This window comes from Bufo gargarizans, unplaced genomic scaffold (genome assembly GCF_014858855.1).
Source record: "Bufo gargarizans isolate SCDJY-AF-19 unplaced genomic scaffold, ASM1485885v1 original_scaffold_1098_pilon, whole genome shotgun sequence".
Classification (NCBI taxonomy): domain Eukaryota; kingdom Metazoa; phylum Chordata; class Amphibia; order Anura; family Bufonidae; genus Bufo; species Bufo gargarizans.
In genome coordinates this window covers 194,002-220,665 of record NW_025334238.1, presented here as the reverse complement: position 1 = coordinate 220,665, position 26,664 = coordinate 194,002, and the positions used below count along the sequence as shown (strand labels likewise).

The 26,664-nt window shown below is 45.1% G+C and overlaps 2 protein-coding genes across 2 annotated transcripts; one reads left to right on the top strand and one right to left on the bottom strand.

Moving 5' to 3' along the window:
- The first annotated feature begins 432 nt into the window (after positions 1-432).
- On the top strand, positions 433-5,391 carry LOC122922977 (caseinolytic mitochondrial matrix peptidase proteolytic subunit). Its single transcript, XM_044273762.1, has 7 exons — positions 433-597; positions 1,091-1,192; positions 2,662-2,733; positions 2,810-2,906; positions 3,864-4,051; positions 4,470-4,575; positions 4,915-5,391. The coding sequence occupies exons 1-7, from the start codon at positions 574-576 to the stop codon at positions 5,076-5,078; spliced, it is 753 nt and encodes a 250-aa protein (XP_044129697.1). The 5' UTR covers positions 433-573; the 3' UTR covers positions 5,079-5,391.
- Positions 5,392-9,053: 3,662 nt separating this feature from the next.
- On the bottom strand, positions 9,054-26,177 carry LOC122922980. Its single transcript, XM_044273767.1, has 9 exons — positions 26,028-26,177; positions 25,766-25,901; positions 25,422-25,564; positions 18,746-18,919; positions 18,416-18,527; positions 17,620-17,770; positions 17,116-17,216; positions 11,644-11,812; positions 9,054-10,524 (listed from the first exon to the last, which is right to left on the bottom strand). Exons 1-9 carry the CDS (start codon positions 26,175-26,177, stop codon positions 9,552-9,554), a joined length of 2,109 nt encoding a protein of 702 aa, XP_044129702.1. The 3' UTR covers positions 9,054-9,551.
- Between the last annotated feature and the right edge of the window lie 487 nt (positions 26,178-26,664).

Genomic DNA, 26,664 nt, shown 5'->3' with positions numbered 1-26,664 from the left:
ATAAGGGTCCACACGGGTAAAGGCAGGTTCACAGTCAGGATTTGCTCTAGGAAAAGTCACAATGGATTTTGAGGATAAACTGCAGCTGAAACGCAGGGTTTCCACTGGATTGAAGTTCAATAAACTAATCTTCGTTTTTTTTTTTTTTTTGCAGAATACAGGTGTGAACATAGCCCAAGTGTGCTGCACTGTAATCTGTACAATGCCTTCCTATGGAAACACACAGGTGTTTAGTATACAGCTCCCGTTACCACAGTAACACGCCTCCCCTAGATCACATGACTCAAACTGGCAAGCAACTCTGATGGCGGCGCGCTAGTGAGCTTCACAGCGTCACTTCCGGACGTCACTTCCTTACTCCGAACCTCTCTTCTCACGTTTGTGTCTCTGTCACAGGAGCCATGTTCCCGGGGTCACGCGCTGCTTCTTCTAATCAGTCGGTCTCCAAAAACATGGCCGCCTTGGTTGATTTTGCCGTGTATAATTGAATACATGTTTTTTCGTCGCTTATTTTTCGGTGACATTTGGGCTTTTGTAACTTTGTGAAGAAGCATCCAGTGACACCAAGACGGCATGGAGCTGCTTATCAGAGGGGTGGTGAGTGGCGGCAGCCCGGGGTCTTGGAGAGCATTGCATGCTATAGGTTTCTCATGATGACAGGAGGTGTAACCTCTAGGCATAACTAACATAAAACTGCATGGCAGTGGTGGAACTACAGGTCTCAGCAGCAGCAGTGTGCTGGGACTTGTGGTTCCACGCATTCTCTTGAGCCAGCAGGGACTCTTTGCGGCAGGATATGATGAGTGCTAGAGTTGCTGTGGCCATTTCCGTGGTTCTGTCTTGTGGCGGTTGGTTTCGCCATGTCCATTGATACACGTGGCCACTTTTACATAGTGGATTGTTCAAACATAATCTCCGCCCTTAAATACGGTGACCACACCCCCATCGCCATAGTGCCCTTCATGTCCAAACTTGGCGGTTTATGGTTTTCCACCATAGACTAAAAGAGGGGAGTCCCAAGATGTGAACCGCAGATTATAGTTTTGGGGGTGATACCCGCTGACTTGTCTGTTTTGTATTTTCTCCCTAGAGGCCGGCACTGAAGGGGGTATGTGCCCTCCAGCAAGTCAGAACCCTGCATCGAGCTCCTCCGCGGCTCGCCCCGCTCATCCCTATTGTTGTGGAGCAGACGGTCAGTATATAAATGTGTATGTTCTGTCTGATTTCCTCCCCCCCCCCCCTTAATATCTGATCGATCTGACGGACCCCTCGCACCCCCACCGATCAGCTGGAACTACAGCTCTGTCCATCAGTATCCGCCCCACGTTCACTTCTGTGGAAGCAGTGCTGCAGTAACCAGCTCCATCCACTACACAATGGATGGCGCTGTTGTGCCTGAGCTACTGCAGAACAGCTGATCAGCGAGGGTGCAGGGTGTTGGATCCTTGCAAGTCAGATAGGTTGTGTGTGGTTTTGCAAACCAGACCCACTAATTTCAGTGGATCCAAGCTGCAGCCCATGAACGGGTAAGGCACTGATTGCGGCCATGTTTTTCTAATTTTCGACAACGGAATTCCTTTAAGCCGCCCACTTTTGATATCTGACAGCTAGCCCTACCAACCCCCCTACCCTGCACAAGCATGCTTGGCTCGACCAAGCGTGCAAGTGTTTTCAATGGCAAGGAGGGAATAGGGTGCTGCCAGACACCTCTCCTGCAGGAGCAAAAGATCGGACATGTTGAAATCCAACACGCCCAATCCTTCTTTCCTTCAACATATGCCATCATAGGGGGACCCTGGTGGCCTCCGATCCTGGCAAAATTAGAGCCGCTATAAAATGGTGTCTAAAATTGGGTCTGGCATAATATGTTACCAGCACAGCGATCACATAGGCATGGCAGTTGTGGGCAGCGGCCACTGACTGCAGTGCACATGGAGGCAACTAGGAAAGGATGCCCTGTGGTGCAGTTGGTGTCCATACGTCCCTTCACTTCTAGGGCCTACAATACCACACACTGGCCATGGACAAGCGAGGCGCTGTTTTATGGAAATAACTCTTATACAACCTCTTTAAAGGGGTGTTCCGGGTCCCAGACGACCAGTGGCGCACAGTGGCCTTCTCGCAGCTTTTCTTGGGACATGTGACATCACATTTATCGGTCACATGGCCTAGGCGCGGCTCAACCCCATTGAAGTGAATGAGGCTGAGCTGCGATACCAAGCACAGCCGCTATACAATGTAGAGGTATAAAAATCCCAGAAAACCCCTTTAAAGGTGTATTCCCATCTGACAGACAATGGAGTCCAACCTCTGGTAAGCCCAGCCGGCAAAGTGAACCTGCCCTCCATTTATTTCTATGGGGCCGCCCAAAAATTTCCTTCAGCCCCATAGAAGTGAATGGAAGCGGTGGCTGCACAAGCGCAGTGCACTCCCATTCATTTATATAGTTATTCTGAAAATAGCCAAGCGCACCGCTCTGCTATTTTTGGCGGGACAATAGGAACTTTGCCGGCTTTGTTTTAGAGTTAGGGGGGACCTGCTCCTATCAGACAATGGGGGTGTATCCTAACTATATGCCCCCATCGTCTGATATGGGAATACCCCTTTAATGGGGAAACATTTGCTGGTTGCACTGACAGTAATATATTATTTCTGTTGCAGGGTCGCGGGGAGAGAGCTTATGATATTTTCTCCAGGTTACTGCGGGAGCGTATTATCTGCGTCATGGGACCGGTGAGCCTCCTGATTGCTGCCCCTGCCCCGCTCCAGCGCACGCCGTCTTCTTACTTCCATGCATTTCTTCTTTCAGATCGATGACTCCTTATCCAGCCTGGTGATTGCTCAGCTCCTGTTCCTGCAGTCCGAGAGTAATAAGAAGCCCATTCACATGTACATCAACAGCCCAGGTAACCGGCTCGCCAGATATACCAGTCCTATGAAGAATGTCCTATTTTGTGGTTCCGTTTTGCATTACTTTCAAGATTTCTGCTTGCTGTTAGTGAATGGAATCATTCTTGTTAAAAAAATACAAAAACTCAAAGACTGAAAACTTGTTCAGAAATGATGCTTCTCACACCTGAGGGTTTGCTGCAGTTGTATCTGGTCTTTACAAAACCCCTCTTAAAGGGGGTTGTCTGGTTTCAAGAAGAAACCGTGCAACACTTAGGGCGTGCCTGAAATAAATAATAGACCATTACCTACCCAGCATGCCCTGCACTGCCGCCGCTGCTCCAGTTCTCCCGGCCGGGCTCTGTTGACCCGGCTGCTCGGGTGACGTCATGTCGACAGCATGTGACCACTGCAGCCAATCATTGGCCTCAAGCAGTGCACCGAAGAGGCCAGTGATTGACTGCAGTTGTCACCGTGACGACACCACTGCAACCGGGAAATTCAGAGCCCTGCCAGGAGAACCGGAGTCGTGACACGGCGCTCTGCTAGGTAAGTAATGGTCTGGGTTTTTTTCAGGCACACCCCTCATGAAACCAGTCAATCTCTTTAAAGGGGTCTTCCAGGTCAATACATTTTTTAAAAAAATTGGTCAGAAAGTGTTAAAAAAAAAAAAAAAAAAAAAAAGCATTATTCATCTCCACCAATCCCTCCATTGCCAGAAGTATTGGGTCAGGGTGGGGCTGTGTGGAAATGAAACCGTTTCTATTTACTGACAGCAAGCAGTTGGTGCATGTGGTGATGAATTTAAACACAAAGTATATCATGAAGTTTCTAAGCTTCAATAGGTGTAATCTACACAACGTCCATCAATGGTCAAACCGGTGGTGGGTGATGCCGGCAGCTGATCGGCGCAGGCAGATTACAGCGCGCCTCTTGTTTGAGGGACTATAAAACTATACACTATCTGTCTGCAGGGGGCTCGGTGACTTCTGGCCTTGCAATCTATGACACCATGCAGTATATACTGAATCCCATCTGTACGTGGTGTGTGGGACAAGCAGCCAGTATGGGGTCCCTCCTCCTAGCAGCCGGATCCCCCGGAATGAGACATTCTTTGCCAAACTCCAGAATTATGCTCCATCAGCCGTCAGGAGGTGCCAGGGTAAGTCGCATGCCTGGGTGTATATTGGGGTAGACGTGGTATAGAACAGGGTTCAGAAACCTCCAGCACTCCAGATGTTGTCAAACTACATCTCCCAGCATGCACACTTGCTTAGCTGCTCTCTTAACTCCTACAGAAGTGAATGGAGCATGCTGGGAGTTGTAGTTTCACAACAGCTGGAGTGCCAGAAGTTGCTGATCCCTGGTGTAGAATATACTGACTGTGAGGTGATCGCTTAGACCTCGTATAGAGGGGCAGAGTTATCACTCATCCAGAGGTCCTGGTGCCCGCAAGGGTCCCAAAGTCTGTTTTGCCACAGGAAATATTATAAAATGCACCGGGCGGGGGGGCCCTTTTTTGCTGTGGGGCCCACATTGCATGTTGTGCTGAATATATGGTCTCTTCATATCCTGCTTAGGGTCAGGCTACGGACATCGCCATACAGGCCGAGGAGATCATGAAGCTGAAGAAACAGATTAATGAAATCTATGCCAAACACACGCGCCAGCCGCTGTCCCTGATCGGTGGGTACATACTCCGTGCCATGTGCTTGTAGGTGGAAGTGTACAGTCAGCAGTGGAGGTGGAAGATCCCGAAAAGTACACATTTCACAGAAGTCAACTGACTGGTGAATTCATCACTCGCTAGTCAGTAGGATTATCCAGCCTTTCAAAATGGACAGTGTATCCTTAGGATGGGTCATGGATATTAGATTGGTGGGTCTCCCACTCCTAGAACTAGCTGGCAACACAGTGTACAGTACTTACCTTGCTAGAAGATTTTTTCCTTGGCTTCCATGTCGCCCAGTATGTGACGAGTGTTCCTGTCTGCTCCCCGTATAACGCTAATGTGTCCTTCCCCAGAGTCCGTGATGGAGAGAGACCGCTACATGAGCCCCACCGAAGCTCAGGAGTTTGGTATCCTGGACAAGGTATTGGTGCACCCCCCTCAAAATGGAGAAGACGAACCAGAACTTGTCCGAAAAACAGAGGCGCAACCGCCGCTGCCACCGCCATCTGAGCCTTAGATAGACGAGCAGCAGGACTGTGCAACCCTGGATCACACTGAAGCGGAGACCGTGCCCTCACACACAGGAGACACCATTATTACTTTAGTTATGTGGCCCCCCCAAAAATTTAGGGGTGCAGCAAGTCTCCTGGGAATAGTGTACTACATTACACTGCCCTCTGGTGGCAGAGAAGAGGCGGCCACTTTTCTACCACCAGTACAGTGAAATTGTGCAGAGGGATCCTCCTCCAGTTTCACGTTCCCGGCTGTAGCCTGTATGTCACAGGTGGATTATAAAATTAAAGCTGAAAATAAAATTATTTCCACATAAATCTGCTGGATTTGGTGATTGTACAGAAAAAAAACATGGCTGCTTTCTTCCAAAATCAGCATCACAGCTGTCCACTGGTTGTCTGCAGTAGTACAGCTCTGCCCTATTGACTCTGCAATACCAGACACTGCCCATGGACAGGGGAGGGGCTGTTTTTGGAAGAAATCAGCCATGTTTTTCTAATCCTGGACACTGCCTTTAAGGCCTCATGCACACGACAGTATTTTTTTGCGGTCCGCAAAAAGGGGTTCCGTGATCCATGTCAGTTTTTGTTTCCGTGTGTCTTCCTTTATTTTTGGAGGATCTCCAGACATGAAGGAAAGTAAAAAAAAAAAAATCTAAGTCAAGTTTGCCATGCAAGTGATAGGAAAAAAACTGACGCGGATGACAATCTTGTGTGCCTCCGTGTTTTTTCACGGACCCATTGACTAGAATGGGTCCGCGAACCGTTGTCCGTGAAAAAAATAGGACAGGTCATATTTTTTTCACGGACGACAAACAGTGCATTAGCCGAGTTTTCCACGGACCCAACGGTCGTGTGCATGAGGCCCTAAAGGGGATACACATTGAGCATAGCTACTGTTAGAGTAGAAGTAAACTACTCTGTATTTAAAGGAATAAGTGGGCTACAGATTGTCCCTTTAAGATCTCACATATTTTGGGTCCACGTTAATATCAATTTAGTTTTTTCTTCCCTAGATCAGGATTGGATGTGAGGTTCTTTCCACAGGTTTCCCTCTGATCCAGTTTCGCCTGCAGACCCCAATTACCCAAAGCTTTATTCATGCAGGGACATTAGAGCCCTGTCAGGACCTAAATCCATGCGTCACAGCCTATTGGTTTCAGTGATAACTGTAATTCTGTGTTTCTCCTGTGGTGGCGCTGCAGGGAAACAGAACAGTTAAAAGGGTTCTCTGGGTTTTTGATCTTGATGACCTACCCTCAGGATAGGTCATCAATATCAGACTGGTAGAGGTCCGGCACCCCCGCCGATCAGCTGTATGAAGAGGCTGTGCACTCAGACTCCTCTTTGGTCAGTGACGTCACGTTCATTGCTCACATGGCCTAGGCACAGCTCAGTCCTGTTCAAGTGAATGAGGCTGAGCTGCAATACCAAGCACAGCCGCTATATAATGGACGGCAAGGAGGCCACAGCTGATCAGCGTGAGGGGTGCAGGGAGTCGGACCCCCACAGATTTGATATCGATGACATATCCTGAGGATAGGTCAGCAACATGAAAATCTCAGGGGATCCCCTTTAAGGACATGAGACTGAATTCACAATGGGTTGGAGAACAGTGATAGCTGCTCGGTATAAAAAGGTCCATTCACACGTCCGCAATTTTGCGGAACGGGTGGAGACCTATTTATTTTCAATGTAGCTGGAATGTGCTGTCCGTATTTGCAGATCCGCGCTTCCGTTTCCGCAAAAAAATGAAATAAATTGCGGACAAGAATAGGCATTTTCTATTATAGTGCCAGCGATGTGCGGTCCACAAATTACAGAACAGAATGCACATTGCCGGTGTCCATGTTTTGCAGAACACTTAGGGTCCAGTCACACGTCCGTAAGAGGTGAAATAAGTACATCGGCGGAGGTTCTCAGACATTCTTATAGCTGTAAAATGATGTGTGAGCGGGGCTTCAGCCGCTGCAATGGGTGATGTGATGCTCCCCATAGGCCTTAGCAGACTGCTGTATCGTGGGAGCATTTTCGGCCCCTTTCACATCTTAGTCTGTGGATCTGCCAGGCCGTCCAGCACAGCGCAGACTGCCAGATCCTTTACTTCACCACTGGATCCCTGTTAACTGCAATGGGGTCCGATGGTGTGCTGACAGATTTTCTGCAAAAATGCAATATTTCAGCTGGACATAAAGTACAGCATTTATTTTATTTTTTTACCATGTTTGCTGTAAATTGGCCATATCACTGCCAGACCCCATTGCAGTCAACAGGAATCCGGCGGTGTGATTGCTCTGTGCCAGAAACGGCTGCCGGATCTGCAAACAGATGCGAACGAGGCCTTAGCTCCGAATTACAGCCACAAACGCCCTCTACGATGCGGTGCGTTCAGATCCTGTCCATACAGGGCAGATCATCTCAGAGGAGAAATTGACCTGCGGTCAAAAATCTTTTAATCTACAGCACATCAATTCTTTGTGCAGATTTCATCCTTTGCGATGCTTGGGGCAGATCCGCTACACAATTTTGGGGATTTTGATACGGATTGGTCACAGAAATGCAGCAAAATCCACTTCATATACGTTCACGTGTGCAGGCGGAGTTAGCAAAAATAACGGTGGATTCGTTGGCTGACGGAAACACTGCCGACAAATGCACAGAATAGGCGGGCTACACGGCGACAAGGAACATTGCATAACAAAAAAAAAAAATTTGCAACTAGTCTGCAAATTGCTGTCATGTGACTTTGAAAGCTCTAAAAAGGCAACAAAATTGCAGCAAAGTCACATGACTTGTCTTGTGGTCTACGATGGCATAGTCTTGTGCAACCAAAATGGCAAACGTGACCTTCTGCAGTCATCGCATATTGCACTGCGACACCACTGACGATCCTTAGATGCAATGCTGCACAATAGTCATGTAGCCTCAGCCGCACCAATCGCTATTTTAGCCCATCCCCATAGATTTTAATGAGGAACGCTACTTTTTTTTTTTTTTTAAACAGCTGTTCACGTGGTTGCGTGGACCAGGGTCAATAGGAATCAGTTGGCAGCAGTGAATGCAGATTATGCCATGAAAAATTGTTTTCCTGCAGGGAATTTAATCCGTGTGAACACAGCCTCCAAATTATTGGCAGTGAGGGGGTCTGTCAGATGGGACCCCTACTGTTCACAGGGACAGTGGGCCTCAATGCTTTTCTGCATGCACTTTACAGTCCTTCAGATTGCCATGTATGCACCACAGGGCCCTTCATCCTAGCCTCAGCTCACTTTAAGGAGCCAGACAGCTGTATGTACAGATCTGCATCCATTCTGTAAAATATTAGCCATTTTATTAAAGGATTGAGAATTTTATTATCTTGTATGCTCAGAAAATAAAAGTTTCAAGAACCACATTTCTCCACGGGTTGCATCTGGTATTGCAGCTCAGCTCGAGTAGCTAAAAGCAACCTGTGGCCAGGTGTGATGCAGACAATGAAAGCAGCCATGTTTTTCTAATCCTGGATAACCCCTTCAGTAGAGGAGCCACCTTGTTCAAGACCCAAAAGGAGTCTCACAGTGGAGGACCATGCATGTTCGTTAGCGTGCAATACTTCTTTTTACCTGTGGTGGTGCTGCAGGGGGAATTGAACACATGTTGATTTCTAAAGGTCCCTCTGCTGATCTTGTAGGACCTCTCTTATGAATGAACTGTCCAAAAGTGGACGCCTTTATTTTTATTGTGGTGACCTTGGACATCTGGAGGTTAAGGGAGCGTTCCCCCATCATGTGCCATCTCACACCTCCTTGATATGTAATCACTCATCCCATCATGAAAGGATATTACTCTCTGAACATGTACCTATTCCTGCTCAGCAGTAGTGCCCAAGTGAGCTTCTGACAGGCCCATTAGGGACCCATGATCATGCTAGATTTTGCCCACCACAACCAGGGTTCACTATATTAAAATATAAAATACAAAAAACCCCAAAGGATCAGTGATTTATTGACACACAAAAGCAAACCAATTACTATGTGCTCAAAGGTGCAAAATGTGGCAAGTGCTCTATAAAACGTGTTCCATACAATCCCTCACCCCCCACTATGATCAGACCACTAGGTAGAGTACCTGTGGGTTCCTCTACCAATCGTACAAAGGACACCCATGGGCAATGCCCTCTCATATGACATCAATGGGAGCACAAGGGGAGGCATAGGTAGGATCTCTCGTGGAAAACTGCCGACAACTGTTCCATCATGTAATTCGTGGGGTTCCAGTTGTCAGACCATTATGGATGTAGGTCTTCTAACAAGTTTAATGTTGGGCACCTTTAGGTAGGGAATCCCAACGCAAAAAGTGCTTTCCTAGACACCAAAAATTAAGAAAAAAGGTGACAAGTCTTTGTAAATAAAGGGGTTCATTCAATTAAAGGCATTCATCCTGCAATAAAGTGATTAAGTAATTTTCCAACACAAGTTCCAATAATCTCTTCCAGTTCTTTAAAAGGAGCTATCCAGAAACTGGGTCAACAGGTCCGCACAAAAGTTTGATTCCACATGTCTGGAAGCCCAAGGTGTAGCATTTCTGACAGATGGACAAGAGCGCCGGAAATGGAGGGGTGAACGTCCTGGGCCTGAGGTATACAAGGAGTCTCTGCGGTGACGGGATGACCTTTTATGGAGAGAATGGCACTCTCTTGGCTGGATCTTGGGGCCATGTTTGTGGTGAAGAGAGTCCAGAGACCTTCTCCTGTTGGAAGTACAGTGGGAAGGTCCCTCATTTCTTTCAGCGGTACAGTCATCTTCAAAATGAGCTTTGGGTTGGTGGCAGGGGTGACTTCTGTGGTAAAGCTCTTCCTTGGATCTAGCTTTACGCTGGTCTTTAGACGGTAGTCTCTCTTGTGATCTGCTTCTGCTTGCTCTTATACACGCATCCTGAGGATGAAGGGTCTCTCGAGATCTACTCCTACAGTGGTCTTTAGCACGGAGGGTCTCTTTTGGCTTGCTTTTAAGGATGCCTTTAGAATAGACCCTGTTGGAATACTTGTCTTCATCCACCTCTTGACAATGCCACAATCTTTCATCATTGTCTTGATTGCAATAGTGGCTGTCGACCTTCAGATGAGGCACCTTCTCCTCATAGTGAACATGGGTGGCATCATGGAGAGGAGTCACTCTATACAAAGAGTCATTGTCAAAACATTCAGAGTTCTCTTTAGTTGAGGACAGTATTTCACTGTTGGGAATGTCCGCTTCTTCATGTGCCTGCTGGCTATCTTCAGAAGACAGAGAATCCATCTCGAAATCTGCCCTGGCCAAACCATAAGGACATGGTGGTGCTTCCTCGCTTCTCCCGGCATTCTCCCTGCAACAAGGAGAGTCCGCAGCCTTGGAGATGCTGGCTCTACGGTGGCAATGATGGAGGATGGACCTTCTTAACTCATCGCCACGTCTTCTCTTTCCGGATGGTATGCTATAAGACCAGAGAAGAGAGAAGTCAGCAAAGCTATTCAACCATAATAAAAAGTTGATTCTCACTGGTCTCCATGCATTTTCTGCTGTACATTCGTCATACAAAAAGGTAGACATTCTAGAGGTCAACTGAGGTCCCAACTAACAGACCCTCACTGATTGAAGCAGAGAAGTTGAATGTAAAAAAAAAGTTGCACATAACTTTGAAGGGGTTGTCTGGGATTAAAAAAAAAAAACATGTCCTTTCTTCCCAAAAAAACAGCCCTACCCCTGTCCACAGGATGTGTGCAGTACTGCAGCTGTGTCCCATTGACTTCCATAGAGAAGGCAGCCATGTTTTTCACTCCTGGACAACCCCTTGGGAAAAAAAAAAAAAAAAGTATTGTGTGGCACTTAAGCAAATACCAACCTGCTCTCCAGTGGTCTCCCTGTCCCCATCCTATAAACTTTTCATGTCATGTCTGCTGTTGTAGACCATGACTGGCCTCAGCCGAGGCATGTCCTCAAGCGGCACGTGACCCAGCAGTGATGTGCCACCTGGAGACCTGTAACCACTGAGACCAGTCATTTAAATAAGGTTATCCCATGATAAAGTATTACCACACCATGAATCAAACATTTCAAATGGAGTATTCCTTTTTTTATGGACATTACATATTCTTCTCTAGTAGCTCCCCCTGCTGTTTCTTCATCTGGTCCACCTTCTCCTGCATTCAGCAGTGGACAGACATGCTTAGTAGCTTTCCTGCTCCCTTCCTCCTCTAAGTGCCAGGGTAGTGGTCTCAGAAGTGTCCCAGAACCCTTTAATTCATTCCTTCCCATTTCTAATTTCATAGAAATATATTGTTCTCTAGACCATGCAGAAGGAAAGCATTAGGGTTTATTACATACCATATGTATCTTCTGGGGCTATATGTGAGGGACTTTTTAAATGCAGGGGGAGGAAGGGTTAACAAGAGCCAATTGCAAGTAATCTTGAGAGAAGCGGGTGCTACATGAGCTGCCGCCGACCCACAGAACGGGAAGAGTCCTCCATATACGCGAGTGAAAAAAAAAAAAAAAAAAAAAAAGTTCTAAACTCGTGGTTACCCCTTTTTAAATTTTACATTCGATTTCTTACCTTTCAGCAGGAGTAAGGTGCAACGCTCTGAACAGCTCCGCAGTAGTGGGCGTGCGAGGTTCTACGTGATTGCGAGGCAAGCTTACTGGAGTAGCCCTGGGGCGAAGATACGGTGTCATGCTCAGTTTGAATGGAATCACATATTGAGGAAGGGGTTGTAACTCTGGAGCTAAAAAAAAAATTAAAAATAAAATAAAAAATTTAAAACAAAAAAAAAATGTAACCCAATTATTTGTTTTTTTATTATAACGTTTTTCACAGTCTTCCTTCCCAGAGCCACAACTTATTTTTCCATTTAAGTAGGATTTTTTTTTTTTTTTTTTTTTTTTTAAGAAGAGTTGCACTTTGGCACTATTTATCACAGCATACAATGGGGTGCCAAGGACATTGTCAGTTTTATAGATCTCATTATTAAAGTGTTCCCTATGCGGTAAAACTGACCTGCTACTCCCACATTTATATTGTTTTTCTTGCGTTTTAATATAAAAACAAGTAAAAATGAAAAAATTAACTTTGCATTGCCTAATTCTGAACCCATGTGTGTTTTTTTTCCCATAATGAAAGCGGTCATTAGCATCCAAAACAAGATGCACTGTCTCTTTCCCTACCTCCCCAAAAAAAAAAAAAAGAAGAAGAGTGAGGGGGGGGGGGGGGGGCGCGGTGAAGAGTGCGTCTATTTTGGATGCTAATGACCGCTTTCATTATGGAAAAAAAAAAAATTTAAAATTTCCTCCTCCAAATCCTAGGTGTGTTTTATAGTCTGATTAATCTTATAGTCTAAAAAGATGATAATTACCCTTACCGGTAATTGGATTCTTCATTTAGCCTCCACAACGGCACTAAGCAGGAGGGTACCCCGCCTCCCAGGGACAGGAAACAACGTGGAGAAACAAAGGTTTACAAGCCTCCTCTCCTTTACCTTGTCCAGTAAGTATCCAAGGAAACATAAGTGATGCCGAGTAGGAATATATATTTCTGATGAGAAGGTATACATCATTAACAAAAACAAAAATATCAAAATATGCAACACAACTTAGGGTGGGAACTCCCAGTGCCGTTGTGGAGGCTAAATGGAAAATCCAATTACCGGTAAGTGTAATCATCCCCTTTTCCATATGCCTCCCCAACAGCACCAAGCAGGAGGAAATAACAAGGAAAACAATTAGGGAGGGACCACAGTAATATGGAGGGACCCTGACATATCTGGGAAAAGGAAGCAGAGGCACCTTCTGCCCAGGAGGTTGATATTGCTCTTGTTGAATGAGCTTTCAGATCCAAAGGAGGAGGGACACCCTTTTCCCTGTAAGCCATGGCAATAGTCATTTTAAACCAACGGGAGATAGCCATTTTTAAAGCCCCCTGACCTTCGTTCTGCCCTGCATATTGAATTAGAAGGCGATCCGACTTTCTTATTGGTCTAGTAGCTTCCAGGTAGGCCAAGACATCTCCTGACAGTCTAAGTTGTGGAATCTAATCTTTCTGGCCACAGGCTAAGTCCGACAAAGAAAGGGTAAAGCGATTTCTTGTTGGCAACCATGTCCTTTTGGGCCAATAAGGATCTATCAGAATCAAGCAACAATTGTCTTCTATTACCTTTGTCAGAACCCTGGGAATCAGGGATATTGGGGGAAAGGCATACAACATCCACACTGGCCACGGACCCGAAAATGCATCTACTCTGACTGGATTGTCCCTGTAGGATAGGAATTAGAACTGATCCACTTGCCTGTTTGCTCTTGAGGCAAAGAGGTCCAAGATTGGGGTCTCCCATCTGTTGCATAACTCGAGAAATATCTTCTTGTTTAAAGACCACTCTCCTGACTTTAGACTTCTCCTGCTCAGAAAATCTGCCAGGGTATTCTCTCTTCCTTTTGATCAACTGCTGAGATTGAATTTGTGTGTTTGAGCCCATAAAAATAGCTGAAATGCCATCTGACAGATTCCGGCTCCTTGTGCCCCCCTGCTTGTTTATATAGGCTACTGTGGCCCTGTTGTCCGACAGAATTTTGACGTCCCTCCAACGGATGATTGGAAGAAAGGCTCTCGGGGCTAGATAAAAAAAAAAAAACCCGTAAAAGTTCCTTAGGAGTTTAAGGATAGCAGGAGGAGACTTGGACTCCAGACTCCCTGGACTAGCTGATCCCCACAATGGGCCCCCAGCCTGACCCACTTGCGTCTATTGTTATGATCATTTGATCTGCCCATCTCCATTGAACTCACTGGTTCAGATCGTCTGGATCTAACCACCACTGTAGAGAATTGGCTCTTGTTCCAGGCGGTTAAGAGAAAATACTGCAAAACTCTTCTCTGAAATGGAGCCCACCTGACTGCAGGTATGGTTGAGGTCATTAGGCCCAAAACTACCATTATGTCCCTGAAGGACACTTTCAGATGTGACCAAAAAGTTGATATCCCTCATTATTACCTGACTCTTCTCATCCAGAAGAAAATACTTCATAAAAAGGTGAGAGTCCAAAGAATTTCTAGGAAAAAAATAAATAAATAATAATCTTCCTGTAGCTGGGGGACAAATCAGACTTCTCTAGATTTAGTTTCCAACCTAGGGACTGAAGGATGTCTCTGACCATTTGTAAATTCTTGAGTAGAATTTCCGGAGAATCGTCTGCAATAAGAAAAATTGTCCAGATATGGAATGAACAGGATCTTTTTTGATGAAGAAATCCTAAATACTCCACCATGAGCTTCGTAAAAACTCTGGGAGCAGATGACACACCAAAAAGGGAGGGCTTGAAATTGTAAGTGAACCAGGCAATTTTTTAGGTAGACTGCCAAATGTAGATACTTCTGATTATCTTTGTGTTTGGGGACATTGTAGTAAGTGTCCGCCAAGTCTAGCGTTACCATATAATAGTCCTGGGGTAGTAGGCAGATTGTTGACTTGACCGTCTCCATCTTGATTTTTTTGTAAGTGATAGGTTTGTTGAGACCCTTCAGATTTATTATGGCTCCGAATGTACCATTAGTTTTTTTTTTATTGGGAAAATTGGGGAGTAAAATATTTTCCCTCTTTGGTCTAGTGGTACTGGACCAATGACTTATTTTTCTAGTAATGTCAGAATTTGTGACTAGAAGATATGGTCTTTCTTCTTTTATTTTTTTTAATATATATTTTTTTTAACAGGAACCTTTTCGAAGGGGTGTGGGGCGAATTCTAGTCTGTAGCCATGATAAATTAAATCTAGAATCCAGGGGGGGGGGATTTTGAAATGTTTTCCCCTGGCATCATTGATAAGGCTGTTTTGAAGACTTGTCCTGGTTAAACAGGAAACCTCTGCCTTTTGTGGGCTTCCAGGAGCCTGAACTCTTTTTCTGATCCGGCCTACCTTTTTTTGGTTATGAAAGCACTGGTGTTGGTGGAAAAACCTAAACTCTCCTGGGAAACCTTTCTTTCGATCAGATACTTTATCTAAAATATCATCTAGTACTGACCCAAAGAGTCAGTCGCCTTCACAGGGAATACTACACAGTTTGCTTTTAGAAGTATTGCCCCCTGATCACGATCTCAAGTAGATCTTCTGGCGGAATTTGAAAGGGCCACAGAACTGGCAGAGTTTCACTACAGCTGCCAAAGCATCTGAGTGAAAATTTGTAGCCCGTTTTAGAACTGGCAGGGAGGATAAAATATCTTCTCTGGGTGTTCCTGAAACAATCTTCTAGTTGAGATAACCATAAGGAAAGGGTCCTGGCAGTGTAAGTGGCTGCAATGCTGGGTCTCAACATGGATGTGCAGGTCTCCCAAGATCTTTTAAGAAGAGATTCACATTTTTTATCCATAGAATCTCTCATAAGACCTACATCTTCAAAAGGTAAGGAGGACTTCTTAGAGATTCTTGCTATAGGGGCATCAACCCTCTGAGTTTTATCCCAGTGGACAGAATTTGATTCAATAAAGGGCTATTTGGTTTAAAAAAAAACTCTCGAGACTCCTGATCTCTTTTCTGGACTCTCCACTCATCTGCATCACCAAGACCTCAACATTTGGTCCGGAATGGAATGGGTTTCTCTGGATTCTTCAATATTTATGGTAGCCCTGATAGGACACAAAGATTGTTTCTTCTGACAAGTCTGGTAGACCCTTGTGTTCTGTGGAAGAAGCAGAGTCCGATTCTGATGTAATTTCACCGTCATCCAGGTCAAAATCCATATCAAAGTGCGGTTCAGGATTAGATCTTGAGGTAGAGGGTTTTTGAGGGAAAACCACAATTTTTGCTTCAATAGTGGAGCTCACTTCCTCAGATATTAGACAATCTTTTTGGTACATTTCTGACAGTGGCTTTTCAACATGTCCGGCGCCATCTTCAAAGTGTGGATTTTCGTCATAAATCACCAAGATTTGTATGGTCCATAAGACAATTCCGCAGCATGATTCTTTAGAAACCAGCAAAGTGCCAAACCTAGAAACCTATGAATAAATTAACACTTGGGTGTTGTCGCACATTGTACATGGGAGGCAGTATTATAGTAGTTATATGTCACGATCAGTGTGGGCAAAAAACTCCACACTAAGGGTCCATTCACACATCCGTGTGTTTTTTGCGGATCCACAAAACACTGACACTGGCAATGTGCGTTCCGCATTTTGCGGACCACACATCGCTGACACTAATAGAATATGCCTATTCTTGTCCGCAATTGCAGACAAGAATAGGGCATGTTCTATTTTTTTCGGGAACGGAAGTGCGGGTCCGCAGTTCTGGATCGGGGGCCGCACATCGTTCCACATGAATTGGTCCACAATTACGTTCCACAAAATGCGGAACGGAATTGCGGATGTGCGAATGCAGCCTTAAACAGGAGGAAAGGGGAACAGTAACTGGGCCTGGAAACTAGGGAAGGAATAGGTGACCTGCTACACAACCCTAATCCGGGCCCTAACTACCTATCAATATGATTAGACCTTGAAGGTAGGAATATTCATAAGCAGGATACCTAGGCTCTTATATCCCTATAAGGCCCTGGAATGAGGTTAGGAGCAGAGACAACCCATTCCTCCCCAGATGGACGAATGGAAGTCTGTCTCAGGTCCAGATACAAACAAACAAGGAATATAACAAACACAAAAATAATAAGAAAAGACTTATCTGAAAGTAGAAAACTACTGGCAACTCCAGAAGCACCACAGAGTACAACCGACCAGGTAGTTAGAAGACAGGAAGAAAATCTATAAACCGCACCTCCAAGAGTGAGAAGCGGCTACTTATGGGGAAGGTAATTTACCAGTAAGCAACACCTGAAGCAAGGGGTGTGGCATTCACCAGAACACAGACACAATAAGACCCACAGTGAACTTCAATTTAACCCACGAGTTGCCAGTGTCTCCGATCTCCTGGTACCTGCCACGGAAACGTCTGACACTATATTCTTGTACATAGGAGCAGTATTATAGTAGTTATATTCTTGCACATAGGGGGCAGTATTATATTAATTGTAGTAGAACTAGAAACTACTTACAATCGCTTCTCGGTGACAGGCTGTCACTCCATCTCTGGCTAGTATCTTCTGACTCAGTGTCTAGCTGGCTGCTGCTGTCACATCTATGAGACATCATGGTCCTGGGAAAAATCCATAAGATAGGTATACAAAATTAAACAAAAATAGAACTAGTCACTAAGCTATAATACAATAGCAGCAGAATAAATCTAATTCTGAATGCAATGTATTCTACAGAGCATCAGTCTTGCCTATTATTGAGTAGACATAATGCAATCCTACAAACGCTCAGATATGAGACGTACGGTATTACATCTGTATGGATTCTAAGCCTTTGTATGTTAGCAATATTGCAGTGCGGTAACAAGTAGGATCAGACTACATTCAGACTACATGTGTTAGTTTGTAGTCTGTGACCATGGAAACACATAGGTTAGCAGAGGAACTGTTCACACAACATGGTAGAAAACTATTTGCAAGTGTTTGACATTTCTATGTAACTACACATGACACTCATTTTATTACCTGCTGGGAGGCGCCAGCCTCAGGACTCTGTACAGCTCTGCAGTGCTTGGGCTCATAAGATCTGCAGACCCTTTGTGCAGTTTGCTGGCACGGGACTGACTGGGCGTAAACTGTTTGGCGTTATGGGAGGTGCCTTTTGGCTTGTCCGCAGCTATGGATACAGAGAATACATAATCAGTGGACCCATTATAGAAAATGTTATGATCTGCTGGTAGTCACACCAGAGCTTCTGAAGTAACTTTGAAAATACTGTGCTTTATTTTAATTGTACTGACTGAGTTGCAGGTTTCTTCTCCATTCAGGTCTAAAGCAAAGTCTGGGGAAAGTTGCTGGTTCCTCCTACTAGGGAGAAGTGCATTGTGGGAAATTACTCAGAGCTAAGCCATTAGGTCACATGTCTGACACCAGGTGGAGATAAACTGCTGTCTGTTTCTATTAAAATTGCACAGAACTCAAAGCAGCTTTGGATGTGAATGGAGTAAAGCCCAAGTAACTTAAAAATCAGTGTAATAGCTAAGCCAGCCCCCCTTCTGCATCTCTGCTTAGCCGGACCCGTTTTCTATTATGACTGATGGAATTGCACCTAGCCACACAGCCTGCCCCCTTCAGGCAAGTCACTAGAGGCGCGTGCCGAGAAGCTTCCCTTCTTTGTTTGAACCAAGCTGGAGGCACAGTATGACCGGCGCTTGTAGCAGGACATCAGGGGGCCCTAGGTTACCCAATGTATATTAGAAAATGTGCTAAAATTTTTAATTCCTAGGCTCTAAAAGAACACAGAAAATAAAAAGGTACTTACAAAGCGCAGACCATGGTGGAGTCTTCTTCCATGGAGGAGTCCCAAGACCAGGAGTCATATTCAAAAATTGCTGCTTCATGAAAAGAGCCTGATTGGCCTCGAACTGGAGACGCTGTGCAAGACATTAGTCACTAGTGAATGCATAGACTTGCTGGTATGTGGAAGACCTACCAAAACCCACCACATCACGTAGTTTTTGTGGGATTGTTTACTTACCTTCCATCATAAGACTAGCTTATCACAATATGACGTGAAGTAAAGTTTAGAGACCAGTGTCCTAGCTCCGTCCCCTTATCCGTAGCGTTACAGGAGTAATAATGCTGCAGTTACCTCTCTACCCAGTCGGATAGCTGCCTCCGTGAACTTCTCCCGCTCATCCTGAAAGGCCATCTTCTGCTCCTCAAAGGCCTCCCGGTCTTGTTCTAATCTCAGCTGTTCTTCTAAAAAGTAGGCATCCCACAGAGGGGATTGCTGACCCTCACCCGGCTGAGGAACCAAGTGGTCCTGTGCAAGACATGGATAAAACAACCTTCAACAGGAGTCGCTCAACTATTTTTAAGTCAGATAATTTTTATTAAGGTTTTGTAAAGAACATTTTAGTGTTCTAATAACATATCCCTTCACCCGCCCTCTCCCTTCCATCGCCCCTTCAGTCCTGCAACCATTTAAAGTCCAGAATTTATCTCCACGGTGAATCTTTGATACCATACATCAGTTACACATCTCCTCCCGCATGTCCCATACAATCACAGGTCTCCAATTTGTCATTATCTGGCCTCAGTCACATTTCTCACACCAGTCGTACAGTTATCATCCATACCTGGTTCATCTTACTATTGTACTCAAATAATGTTCTAGTATTTTAACCACGAGAACCATATTATCTCAAACTTTTTAAATCAAGCCTCTCTTCTGGTAGACATATCTTTCTAACCTTATCAAGGTATGCACCCCATTTACTAGCTCTTGTATTGTTGGCGGTTGTGGATCAATCCAGTGTTGTGCAACACTTTTCCTCGCTTGGTATAAAATGCGCATAATGGCCGTTTTTTTCTTCGCTATACCTGGCAGTACCGTAACGCATCCTAGAACACACGTTAGTGGCGTAGCATCTATATTTGCTTCAAACCCGTTATTTATTAATTCCACAATTTCTATCCAATATCTCCTAAGTTTTGCCGATGAATTAAGTCTGCATTTTGCCGATTACATCTTGGGCAGCAGTCATCAGTTCTGTATGCCATTTTTTATTTATTTTTTTAACAATACCGGGGTTCTGTATACCCTGTGCATCTAGTATAATTGTGACACCCTCTGCGCTTCACTCACCGCTATTAGAAAACTCTGCATTACTCCATCCCATAAGTCCTCAGTCAGATCTCCTATATCAGGCTTCCATTTTCCATACAATCCTAATGGCCTATTTTTGTGTTGCATTTCCATAATGGAGGGATATCACACCACTTGTGCTCCCCTGACTTGTGGCAAGGTCTATAATACTATGTTTTGGTGCCGGAGCAATGCTTTGTGTTCCTTGTGATTGTATTGCATGTCTAAGCTGTAACTATAAATAAAAGGACTTGTATATTAAATTATAGTTTTAGTTGTGTGAATTCTTTTAGAGTAGTATTAGAAAATAAATGAGCCATCTTATTAAGACCATACCGCTCCCACATCCTCTTTTCCGATACTTTGCCCATTTCTTTATACATATAGTTCGGCCATATTGGCGTATATACCGTATATCCAGTTACTTTAGCCATAGACCTGGCTTTCCAGCAGATTTTATGTATCACACCTAGTATTTGATATGGTTTACTTCTACTATAGAAAGTACCATCTTCTAAGGCTGATAGTAGACATTGTCTTCCTATAAGAGGCTTCACAATCCTCCCTGCCTTCTTTAGGTTTTCACCATCTCCCCAGCCCCCGATATGTTGTAATTGGGTCGCGATATAATACAACCAAGGGTTTGGTATAGCTAATCCCCCATGTGTTTTGGGTCTCTAATGTAGCTAGGTTTATGCGCGGGGCACCTCGTTTCCATATCTAAAGATTGCATTAACCTTATAAAAGAATCCATGTTGGTGCATTGTGGATAAGATACAACAACTGGGGCACAAGAATCATTTTGATAAGGTTGGCTCTGTCGATCATAGTAAGAGGTAACTTGGTCCACGCTTGCATTTTACTTCTGAACCCATCAACTAGAGGTACCAGGTTTAGGTCTCCAAATTCTCGTGTATCAGCAGATATATCTTTTAAATACTTAGAAGTGAGAGTAACGACTTTGAGGTCTGGTATACCTACCGGGGTTGAGTTCCCTTTGTTAGACAGGGGCATTATGACAAATTTTGACCAATTTATGGCTGGCCAAAGTAATTTATGACCTTAATAGCTTGTGGACGGGACGTTTCCCAATCCTCTAAAAATAGCAGCAAGTCATCCGCATATAGTGCGACTTTCCGTGAGATTCCCATATTAAAAGCCTTTAACTGGGCCTCCAGTTCCCAGGGCGTCAGCCAGCGGTTCCATCGCCACCACAAATAATAGCTGTGACAACGGGCACCCCCGTCTAGTCCCCCTATAAATCTGAAATGAATATGAAAGATTGCCATTTACTCTCACCGACGCTCTTGGACTGGCATATAATAATTGTATCCACTTTATGAACTCAGGGCCAAAGCCTATTTTCTTAAGTACAGACCACAGGTATCGCCATTCCACACTGTCAAATGCTTTGGCCGCATCAAGAGATGCTACTGCCGCATTCGAGGTGTGGACCTGGCCCGCCTAAATATTTAAGTACAGACGCCTAATATTCACAGCTGTGGACATATTTGGCATAAGGCCAGCTTGGTCAGTATGTATGAGAGACTATTACCATATGTAGACGATTCGTCAATACTTTTGCCAATATCTTAACGTCTACTGGAAGCAAAGCTAAAGGCCTATAAGAGTCTGCTTCCAAAAGGTCTTTATCTGGTTTTGGTAGTCGTACAATTATGGCCACGTTAATGGATGGCGGTAATCTGCCCGAATCTCTAGCTTCCTCACAGACCTCCAACTGAGGCAGAAGTGTTAAAGCATAAGATATGTATATTTCTACCGGTATCCCATCTTTACCTGGGGCTTTATTATTGGACATATCACTTAAAGCTACTTCCATTTCTTTTATAGTTATAGGCCCATCGAGCAGGTTTCTTTGTTCTTCAGAGAAGGTATTCAAATGTAGTGATGAGCGGCAGGGGTCATATTTGAATTTGCGATATTTCACGAATATTTTGTAGAATATTAGTCAAATATTCGTTATATTCTACGATTGTTTTTTACTCAAAATCGGCAAGGTAATGATTGCGGTGGTCAACACTCCCCCTCCATGTTTCTATGGGAGAGCCGCAGATACAGCTCTTGTGCTTCTCTGAGTCTTCCATTAGAGATACATGGAGGGGGAGTGTTGACCACACCACCGCTCCGTGCAGTGGTTGACACAGCTCACAAAGTCTAGAGCCGCCTCTGCTTGACAGAGATCCTTAACCCCAAGTTCACACTTGAGCGTTTTACAGCGCGTTCCTACGCGCTGTAAAACGCACAACACATGAAAACCAATGCTTCCCTATGGGGCTGGTTCACATTTTCGCGTTTTACAGCGCGTTTGAACGCGCTGTAAAACGCCCGACGCTCAAACAAGTACAGGAGCTTTTTTTGGCGCGTTTGACGCGCGTTTGGGCCATAGACTCTTTGGACAACACTGCTGTCAATCACCCAAACGCGCGTCAAACGCGCGTTTACTATTACAAAAAACGCGCATAGAAACGCGCATTTGAGAAACGCTTAGGTGTGAAACCAGGGTTAGTGTTAGAGTAACATGAGTACTGTTTAGCTTGCGGATGTTTCATCCTCTAGTAATCTAGCAGGGAGACCTCTTGGAGTAATTTACCAAATGAGGCGAGTACACCCCGGTAGATTGTGAACCCACACTCATTCTATCTCAGCATGTATCACAGTATTGAAATCCCCCAATAGTATAACTGGAACGTCCGGTAATTCCGTTACAAAACCTAGGACGATTCCAAGCACACGTGGAGAGTATGGTGGTGGTACATATATACCTATGAAGACACATTGGGTATTGAATATAGTACATTGTAAACAAATCTCCCGTCTGCATCTATTTATCTGGATAGGCACGTAAATGTTATATTCCTGTGAAGGAGGATGCTCACTCCTCTCGCATACGTGGAGTAAGTAGCATGAAAACAGTGTCCTGCCCAACGAGGACTAAGTAGCAAGGTCTGGTCTTTCGATAAATGTGTTTCTTGCAAACATCATTGGTATTGTTTTACGCTATCCAATATTACCTTCCTTTTATTGTTGTCTTTTACCCCTCTGACATTCCAACTTAAAAACGTAATTGTCCCCGCCATATCTATACATTTTATATGTATTTATCATGTAGGACCCCTTATAGATAGTATTCAATCTTAGCTCTATCACTTTTAGTCTGGACTACCATGGTTGCAATGCCTGAACAGATAACGTATAACTCCCTTAAAGTTATAGGCCCATCGAGCAGGCGTTCAGGTCATCGGGAGGTTGAGCGAAGTGCCGGCGCATGCGCACTTCGCTCAATGAAGCTGAACGGAGAAGTCCGCACGGGCGCATCAGGCACAGGCCTGTGCGCACGCGTGGGATCTTAGAGAAGGAGGGGGGAGTGAGGGAGAGCCGGAGGCGTTGCAAAGTATTCTCAGGCGGCGCTGATGACAGCAAAGGAGGAGCTGGGCACGAACGGCGGCGGGTGCGGGCGGCATCTGGAAGACATGAGCATCCCCCTGGGCACCTTAGTGAGATGAATGACAGGTTAGATAAAACGTTTTTTAAACTAAATGAGCCTACAGATTTAGCTTATAAGACCACATTAGGAATCACAAGGGCTCCATGCACAACCATATTTTTGAATGTGGGGGGGGGGGGGGGGTCAAAAACTGGTGACATAATCCCTTTAAACCCTCGATTGCTCACTCCTGACTTGTGACAACTGTTATGCCGCATCCTGGCATTAATACCTTCCAATCATGCTCACATACATACATATCGCCATACTGTTTGCAGAGGCTATATCAACGTAAGAACATATTCTTTATCATCTCAGATGGCTTCAGCTTCTGTCGTTCATGACGATCCAACTACCTCAGCGCCTCCTTTGGATCATCGTAGAATGTTGTATTTTCCCCAATGCGACTATCCTCAGCTTGGCTGGATAGATCATACAGTAGGATATATTTAACGCCCTAAGGCGATGCTTGAGGTCCTCAAATTTCGCTCTTTTTTGTATTTCCTGGGAGAAGTCTGGGAAAAGCACCACCTTCTGCCCATTAATGGTAAGATCTGGCATCTCTCTGGCTTTCCTCAGGAGAATATCACGCTCTTTGTAATGTAGTATTTTCATTAACACTGGTCTTGGGGGTACACCCGGCGGCAGTTGACGAGTCGGAATCCTGTGAGCTCGTTCTACCGCAAAGAGCGGCGTCAGCGCAACCTCCCCAAACTTTTCTTTTAACCAGGTCTCAAAAGAGTCCGTAGGATTAAGCCCTTTCAGATTTTTCGGGCACTCCTACCAATCCGATATTATTTCGGTGTGACCGGTTTTCTAGGTCATCCTGTTTGTCCGCAATAACGTCTAACCACCGTGCATATTCTTTAAAATCTCGTTTCATGGTGGCGTGGCATCTTCTACTGCTCCCATCCAAAACAGAGGTGCGTTCTGCCAATTTTTTCAGATCATGGCTATAGTTACATCCTCCTTTATGGCTCCCACTTGTACAGTGAGGGTATTCAATGATTTGCTGCATTTTGTAATGGCGTGCATAACATCTTTCAGGGTCGGTTCGTCAGAGTCCTGCGCCCCTGTTGCCATGTCATCTTCTGCCCGCAGGGCGCCAGATCCGTTAGATGTATTAATGTGTAACCCTGCAGCCTCAGTCTGCCAGCGCTTCGTCCTGCAGTTGCACTTGCCTTTTATTTATCTCCCTGGTGGTTTGGGCCATCGGCGTCCTGGCATACTTCTCCAGCCTTGCTGCAATGTCTCTGTACCTCCGCCACGCGGCCCTGCCGACCCGGAGTTGCTGTCCTGCCATTTTGGATTTCCCTCTCGACTCCTTTAGCATCCTTTTTCTGTTTCATGGCCGCGATTTCTCGGCCCCACTGTGCACCGGAGAGGTTACAGGTGGCCAAGGGGTAAATCTAGAGCTGTTGGAGCACGCCCGCTTTCAGGATGAATTAGCCGATGGTGCAGAGGAGCTCGGCAGCCGTGCGTCTATTCACATGCCTTGCTTAGCTCTGTCCCCGGAGTCACCCAACTATAGTCTACCCATGGTTTCCTCACAAGTTAGGGTCCATTCACTAATCCATGTGTGTTTTGCAGTTCCGCAAAACACTGAAACTGGCAATGTGCGTTCTGCATTTCGCGGACCACACATCGCCAGCACTAATAGAATATGTCTATTCTTGTCCACTGTTTTGGACATGTCCTATTTTTTTCAGGATCGGAATTGCGGACCCGGAAGTGCGGGTACGCAATTCCGGATCCGGGCCGCACATAGTGAGAAATGAATGGGTCCACAATTCCGTTCCGCAAAATGCGGAACGGAATTGCGGATGACTGAATGGGGCCTTAGAGGCGGCACCTTGTATGTGCAAGTCCTGAGAAACCATCTCCTTGGCCTCATGTTTACCACAACCTCATATAGCCAAGCTTGAATTATGTACTAAGATCTCTATGTCCCTCCCAGGACTGCCCAATGCTGTACTTCTCCGCCATGAACTATACAACTATGGTTCCTTTAGTTTGACGCCTTGCCAATTAACTTAAGTGTCTTATATGTGTAGGCCATGGCCATCTTACCAGAAACTATAACATCTATCACTTTCCCATCATCCCGCATCACCCCACTCATAACTCTGCCCCTCAGGTTGTAGAGCTCCATCCATACACCACCCCATATACCTGTAGGAGCTGCTGCTGTTGACTTATAAGCTCCCGGCTCTGTTCTAGCTCTTCTTTAAGCTCTTCCACCTCCTTCTTCAGCTGGGTTAGTTCCTTCTCATGATCAGTCACACTTATCACATGAGTCACATCGGATTGTGCGGCTGTAGAGAACATACAGAAAAATAAGGTTAGATGAAAGCGCGTTTTCTCATCTATGCGATTAATCTTCTCCAGGAGAGTCTTCACACCAGTTGGGGTAAGGGTGGTATGACTAGGAAGCAATTCATGGTGCCAGATTACATGACTGCTGATTGCTCCCATACAGAATATGATGATTCACTTATTGAAATAATCTCCCTCACCTCGGGCTTCCAGTATCTCCACCAGCTGCTTGAGGCTGTTCCATTGCTTCCTTAGGATTCCTGTTAACCCAACATCTCCAACACGGTTGGGCCTTGTGCGTCCACCACCAACCCGCTTGTTTACTATGGGAGAATCCTGAAGAAAAGACACAAGGTGAAACTTAACATACACAAAAGATAATGATTGCTTACAATGACACATGTATAGGTAAGCACCTTCACAGGAGGATGTTATGGGGGAAAAGGACAGCATCCGACTTACTTCTGTAGTCACCCTGCCGAGTATGCCTTCATGTCTGCTGAGAACGGCCCGCACCTCTCTCCTCATCTGTTCACAGAATTTCTTCAAGTCAGCATTCTCTGACAGAACATCACGGACATTTCTCTCTGACGTCCCTGATGAGCGGAGCATGATTCGAGATTGCCCCTATAGGGGCAGAACTTAATCACCCAGAGGAGGAAAAAACAATATGGATGTATGTTACTAACAAGTACAATATCCATGTAACATCTTAGTAACCCATCTTATTACAGTAACCCGGCTCCTGATCCTCTTATTACCCCTGTAACATCTCATTACAGTAACCCAGCTCCTGATCCTCTTATTACCCTGTAACACCTTATTACAGTAACCCGGCTCCTGATCCTATTACCCCAGTAACATCTTATTACAGTAACCCGGCTCCTGATCCTCTTATTACCCCTGTAACATCTCATTACAGTAACCCGGCTCCTGATCCTATTACCCCAGTAACATCTTATTACAGTAACCCGGCTCCTGATCCTATTACCCCAGTAACATCTTATTACAGTAACCCGGCTCCTGATCCTCTTATTACCCCTGTAACATCTTATTACAGTAACCCGGCTCCTGATCCTCTTATTACCCCTGTAACATC